The sequence below is a fragment of the Panicum virgatum genome, chromosome 8K, assembly GCF_016808335.1.
Source record: "Panicum virgatum strain AP13 chromosome 8K, P.virgatum_v5, whole genome shotgun sequence".
In the NCBI taxonomy this organism is placed as follows: domain Eukaryota; kingdom Viridiplantae; phylum Streptophyta; class Magnoliopsida; order Poales; family Poaceae; genus Panicum; species Panicum virgatum.
The window spans coordinates 55472758-55479338 of NC_053143.1; the positions used below are offsets into that span (position 1 = coordinate 55472758).

At 45.2% G+C, this 6581-nt stretch overlaps 3 protein-coding genes across 4 annotated transcripts in view; all 3 read left to right on the top strand.

Moving 5' to 3' along the window:
• Window positions 1-667: 667 nt before the first annotated feature.
• The window catches only part of LOC120645314 (scarecrow-like protein 33), a 20958-nt gene continuing 15044 nt past the window's right edge, over window positions 668-6581 (top strand). The window contains exons 1-3 of one of the 2 annotated variants that reach the window (XM_039922117.1): window positions 668-2263; window positions 2899-5558; window positions 5659-5767. The gene's annotated coding sequence lies outside the window, so the exon portion shown is untranslated. Of the gene's footprint in view, window positions 5559-5658; window positions 5768-6581 lie in introns of both variants that reach the window. The other variant, XM_039922116.1, reaches the window with a different exon arrangement.
• Window positions 1690-2058, top strand: LOC120646002 (scarecrow-like protein 34). The gene has a single exon (XM_039922700.1). The coding sequence runs from the start codon at window positions 1690-1692 to the stop codon at window positions 2056-2058; it is 369 nt and encodes a 122-aa protein (XP_039778634.1).
• LOC120646003 (scarecrow-like protein 14) overlaps window positions 4119-6581 on the top strand; it is a 14016-nt gene continuing 11553 nt past the window's right edge. Inside the window, exon 1 of the mRNA XM_039922701.1 lies at window positions 4119-4265. Coding sequence (XP_039778635.1) covers window positions 4119-4265 — 147 coding nt within the window. The remainder of the gene's footprint in view (window positions 4266-6581) is intronic.

Genomic DNA, 6581 nt, shown 5'->3' on the forward strand with positions numbered 1-6581 from the left:
TTTTCACTTTTTATTTTTCACTTCTCTGGTTACAGGTGGTGTGTTGACAATGCACTCATCAAGGGGGAGATTGAGGAATGAGCAGTACTCACTCCTGACGGTGATGAGTGAATTGTCAACCGTGCGGTGTGATCGTGTGCTTGGTCTTTGGTTGCAGGTACACGGGCGTCGAGTGTCGACGGCGAGCTGCCGTGGAGGGGCTGTGGCCGATGGACTGTGCGGTGGACGGCGGTGAAGGGCAGCCGGGACTGGAGCTCGGACCGTGCGGCAGCTGTGGCGTCCACTCCTGGATCGAGGGCGCAAGCACCGGTGGATGGCGGGTTTCTTGGTTTGCGCCACAAAACCAAGTTGGCGGACGGCGGTTGAAGACGCCAAGTCGTGGAGGCACGGGCGTCGGTCTCGGGACTGGCGGAGGTGACGGGCGTCGACGGCGTCTAGGGCCTCGCTGCGGGCGAGGAGGTGACGGGCGTCAGGCGGCGTCTAGGGCCGTCAGAAGGCCGAGGCGGGAACAGCGTCTAGGGCCACGGCGTGGAGCGCGGGAGTCTTCCTGCGCGTGGAGTTTTGGCGGTTTTCTCAAAACCGGCTACCTACCCGGGTTTTGCGGACCCTCCAAAACTGCGAACCGGATCTTCATCAACATGGCGGTATCGCGGAGAAGACTTCGTTTCGAAGAAAGAACCTCAACTGTCAGATGAGATCGTGTACATGGGGATGCTGCAGTCCGACCGGTCTGACCGGTCCATGGAACCGGTCTGACCGGTCTCGGCGGGTATAAATACCCCACCAGCCCGTGGCTGGTTGAGTCTCTTGAGCCTTTTGAGTGCTTTGGTTTTCTCCTTTCCTCTCTCCCTGCTCTAGATTAGGGCCAAGGTCTCCAACGCAAAGGAGGATTAGGTTATAGCCAATCTCTCCAATCAAGAGGGTGGATGATAGGGTGGTAGGCTCTAGCTTTGTATAGGTGATGACCTCTGAAATTCTTGAATGAAATCGTGTTAAGTTCATCACTTGTGTGCTGGAATTTCGTCCTCCACTTTCTCCCTTCTCAAGGTTTGCGTTTTGGGCTGAATTCTCCTCTTTTGGTGTGTTTTGTGTTTGGAGGAGTCAAGGCCTTGGATTCGTGTTTTGCTGGACTCGTTGTGATGATTCTTATCCATCTAGCCTAGTGCCAAACCCCCTGGAATCGCGAGTTCTCACGAATCGGAGTTTTTCACGTTCTTGAGAAAACCCCAGTCCTCTTTGATCATCCCTCGAATTCTCAAGTTCCTTTGATCTTTTGGGAGAGATCTCTTGGGGATGTGTTCACGGGACAGTTGTGAAGGTATCCTCCAAGTTTCGTTGGATTTGGACATCGTTTGCTCAAGATTCATCTTTTGGAGGTTGAATTTCTGGCTGTCTGGGAAGGACCGGTCTGACCGGTGCCCAGGACCAGTCTGACCGGTGGGCTGCTGGCTGGCTGTTTTTTGCTAGTTTTTCGTGTTTGCTTCCGCGATATCTCCCGCTTAGTTTCCTAGGGCGTTTTGCAAAGAGATAGATAGTCCATAGCTATTCTCTCATATCCTAGGTTTGTGGTGATTTTCGGGATATAGACCGACGGATCGATTTCGAAAGAAATTTTGATCGGCTTCCATTCACCCCCCTCTGGTCGCCTTTTCGGTCCCTCAAGATGTTGTCCTCAGCAACATTGCCAAGATGAAGCCTGACGTCTTCGTCCAAGGCATCATCAATGGTTCATATGGAACCTTCTTCTTGTCTCGGTTCCGAGAGGCCCTCTTTTACCACTCCGCAATGTTTGACATGCTTGATGCAACTATGCCACGTGAGAGCCGGCTGCGGTTGGTGCTTGAACGGGGTATCTTTGGTTGGGTTGCCTTGAATGCCATTGCGTGTGAGGGTGAGGACCGGGTGGAGCGTGGTGAGACATATAAGCAGTGGCAGATCAGAAACCGACGGGCTGGTCTAAGGCAACTTCCGTTAAATAGAGACTCCGTCAATATGGTGAGGAACATGGTCAAGAATCAGTACCACAAGGACTTTGTTATCGAGGAGGATCAGCAATGACTACTGCAGGGGTGGAAAGGATGCATCCTCTTAGCCCACTCAATGTGGGTGGCAGAAGGTGCTAGCTCCAGATGGTAGTTTTTCACACTGAAACATAAATGGGATACTAATACCAGATACAGTTATGCTAGTGTTTTCCTGGAGATCTATAAATACGATCCAGTGGACTTGGATTGGTTAGTTGCATCTTTCCAGATGACTTAAGGTAGGCAGCCACTGCCTTGACTCTTAATCTGACATTTTTTTTCGCTGTCTGATTCATTCGTACACTGAGTTCAAATAATGTAGTGAAAACTAAATGAACAGAAGAATGTGGTGATCTCATCCTTTAGTATTTTTAAATTGAATACATGATGATAATGTATTGGATCTATTGGCATGCTAAGGAAATTAGTAAAGTAACCACTATGTTTGTTGCTACTGAGTACAGTTGCCTGATAAGTATCTGTTCGAATGACATGCTTTATTAAATCAGCTTTCATTGGTCAATCCGGTTCTAGGTACATATTTGTGTAGGATGTCTGTCTTGCACTTCTCTTCATCAAGGGTAACTAAATAAATGCCATATAAAGTAGCTAATGTGCTTTATTTGTCCTTCATTCTTGTATTGTGCTTTATGGTCTTTATTTTGTCTGTCAGTCCTGAAACTACTCTGATTCTATATGATCTTGCAAGATATCAAAACAAAATGTTCCAATTGAACTTGTATTTATATAGGAGCTGCTTATATTTTGCATTGAATCTCTGTTTATGCCAAGATGAATGGAATGTTGTCTCCTTATCTCCTTCTCAAGAACTATTCCTTGTCCTTGTGTGCTGGCAACCTCCCGACATGGCCAGCTTTGGTGATTCCAACACCCAGTAATGGGTTTGTCTAATCTTCACATGGATTGGATGGGGTTGAGGGCAACTCCAAGATAATTTCATTTGGGACAGCACCTATCCAGATAACAAAGATATGTTGCAGCTAATCAGCTAAAGCTAGCTCTATCTGTAGGTAAGATGCTCGATGCCTGCCTTGAAACTCAGTTTTTTCTGTGTGTTTCTCTATATTTATCTATAAGGCTTATTTAAATACTCCTTCATATTTAAACATATGGCATTTAGGACAAACCAATTTAGTTCATTATGATCTTATTCGCTTGTCCTTTTTTTTTCTCGAACGGCGCATGAGGACTGCGCGTCATTTCATTTAAGATAGAAAAAAGGAGAGAGTACAGAGGTTAGACAACCCCTGTACTCCGTACAGTTTTGTAAAGGTCGACTCTTACAAAAGAAAAACAATCCATGACCATGCCCCTAGGACCTAAGGTGCCAGGGGCATCGACCTATCTAGGAGCTCCTTGAGTTTGGATGCTCCTGCCATGCACCAAAGAGCACACTCGCTGGACACAGTCTGGAGGAGCAACTGAACACTTGGACGAGCACCCTCGAACACACAAGCATTGCGGTGCTTCCAGATTTCCCATGTGACCAGGATGATGAGGGAGTTCAGACCCCTGCGACGATCTTTTGGCACAGATTTTATAGTTAAGCTCCACCAAGCTGAAAAACTGGTCGTCGAAGTAGCAGGCTCGGCAATGACCAAATTCAGGTGCTGAGATATTAGCGACCAGCATTGCCGGGTGAACACACAGGTGAGAAGGAGATGCCTGGCTGTTTCATGTTCTTGGTCGCAAAGAGGGCAAGCAGCTTGGTGAGGCAGGCCCCGCTTGGCGAGGCGATCAGCAGTCCAAATGCGTTGCTTGATGGCTAACCAGAGGAAGAACTTGCAGCGCAGAGGAGCCCAGCTCTTCCAGATTCGCTTGTCCTAAACATCACATATTTAAATGTTGAGGGAGTATGTTTTTCATTGCACAATACTATCCTTTTCCTTTGCCATTTCCTATGGATAAAAGAAAATATTATCTATGTTTGCTTTATACAGTAGCTATATATTGTCTCCATATCTATTGTCTCATTATCCAAAGAAGCATTTGAATCATCCAACACTTGCATTCTCCTGATGATGATTTGATCAAAAGCTACCACACAACATTGCCACCATACCATTGATCTCCATGGACACCGTCCTGGAAGAAATATTTGTGGAGGATCTCACAAACCCTTTCCTGGAGCACGGGATGTTGGGGCAGTCTGTGTTCAATGTCATTGCCTGCAAGGGTGTGGACTTGTTGAACCATCCAGAAAGATATAAACAGTGGCAGGTAAGAAACTAGCTGGCAGGTCTGAGGCAGCTGCCACTGCAACCGATCATTATTATTATTTTTTATTGGAATACTCCAAGGGAAACCCCTGAAGCATAAAGTGCGGCACCCAGGGTTTGAACCCTGGGTGGGAGCACTCCGGCCAGTGGCCTTTGCCACTGTGCCATGAGCCCCTTCGCCCGATCATTATTAATTCACTGGAGTTCAAGATAAAAAAGGACTATCACAAGTATTATCACAAGTATTGAGTTGCATGCACCAACCGATTCAACCCAAAAGCTTAAGCTGATGGGGAGAGGTGGGCAATTCACTTATATTCCAATTTCCAACAACAAGGACTTTTTCTCAGTGAGGATTGCCAATGGTTGCTGCAAGGATGGATGGGGCGTCCTCTACGCCCACTCTTCACGGGTAGCAGATGACAACATTCCTGGATGGAGCTTAGTTTTTTACTGTTGAAAGATTACCATGGTTTCCATCAACTCCATGTGCACTACTAGTCCTGTATGCTGCTTGTTCTACAGTTTACTAATTCAGGGCAGCTGCAGTGGCTACTGAAAAGTCTTTTATGTTGTTATATCATATATATGTCATGTATCCAGGACTGACACTAGACAACTGCCAGTGCCCCTCTCCCATCTATATGTGATCCCCCCTTGCAATTCCCTGGTGGCCGCGTGATATCTTTGGTCATGGTTTTCATCAAATAATCATGAACATAGCTCAGGAGAAAGGTCCATTGTTCATTGTGGCAGTATCTCTTGTGCTGTAAATTACATGGCAGCTCTAGGTTCTTGCAACTGCTGCTCTTCCGTAGTTGTTTGAGAAGAAGTTGTAAAGAATTCAAAAGCAACTTATTGCTGAAGCCAATTAAATTTACTTTGTGCATAAGTTCAGTGAGGAATGAGGTCAATTGGTGTCAGAAAAAATTTATTACTTGAACTGTGGCACTATGCATGTTTTATGTGCTCCCATTGTTTTTCTCATGTTCAGAATGAAAATTTTCTGAAAAAACATATAGAAGCTCTGCAGAACAGGAATGGAAGAGGACTGACATGTTTACCTTTACTATAATACCACTGTATAGAGGAACACTTCTAATTGTTGGCCTTGAGTATTAAAATTTTCCAGGTTGTAAGTGATTTTGTAAAATTTTTTTGAAAGGAAATCTCTTTTTGTGAATAGAACCAACATGATCTGCTAATCTGTCCTAGTATTGTTTTCCTGCATGGCCTTGTTGCTTATGACGGGACAAGGTCAGAAGATGGCTGCGACACCAAGATGAATGGGATGGTATCTCTTTGTCCATCTTCGTCAAGACCCTTTCTTTGTCCATGTATGCGGGCAAAATCTCCCGACATAGTAACCTACTAACCTTGGTTGATTTTGACAGGGCAAGGAGAGTTTGTCTTGTCCTTGCATGGATTGGACAGCATCCAAGCTAATACTATGTTGACTTGGCATAGCTGTTAATGGGCTGAAACGGTGAAACCTATACCTATGTAAGATGCTTCTTGCCTTGAATCTTTGTTTCCTGGTCAGGTCCTAGTTTTTCCTTTTTTGTAATATTTTATTTTGCTAAAACGTCCCACTCCTCACTCTGATCCAAGGTGGGGAGTTGGTTTTGTAATTGGATCATTCTCCTTCTTAATACAAAGATACACAGCTCTCCTGTCTATTTGGAGGAAAAAATTCTGATCATTAATGCTTAATATTAATCTTCTGAAAATCTTATTTAAATATGTTTTGTACCACAAAATACTATCATCTTGCTTTGCCTTATTATAATAGGTAAAAGAAAATAGTCTTTTTTTGTGTGCTGTAGGTAGCTATCGTCTGCAATATCAAAGCAACATGAGAATATAGCTAGCCATCATCTTCATTATCCAACAAGAAACATAGGGATCACCAAACACTTGCAACCTATCAAGGATTTTTCTTTTGATGATGTTATGATAAAAGCTACCACACCACAAGCATACTTGATCACCATGGCCACTACCCCAGAGGAATTCTTTGCTAAGGGTCTCATGGACCCATCACCTCCATCCCCAGCTGTCTCCCTAGACTTTCCCCTAATGCCCGAAGGTTGTCAGGGCCCATTCTCACCTGATGACACGGTGCTGTCCTATGTATCGGTCATGCTCATGGAGGAAGACACTGACGAGAAGTTGTACCAATACTCTGATCACCCTGCACTAGTTCAGGTGCAGCAGTCTTTTGCCCAAATCCTCTCTCCCCCTTCCTCTAGAGTGGACCATGACAACAAAAGCAGAGGTGGCATGGACGGAATCAAGGATTTGTTTCAGAATAACA

Coding starts and splice junctions, on each gene's coding strand:
- LOC120646002 (XM_039922700.1), top strand. CDS start 1,690: ATGAAGCCTGACGTCTTCGTCCAAGGCATCATCAATGGTTCATATGGA.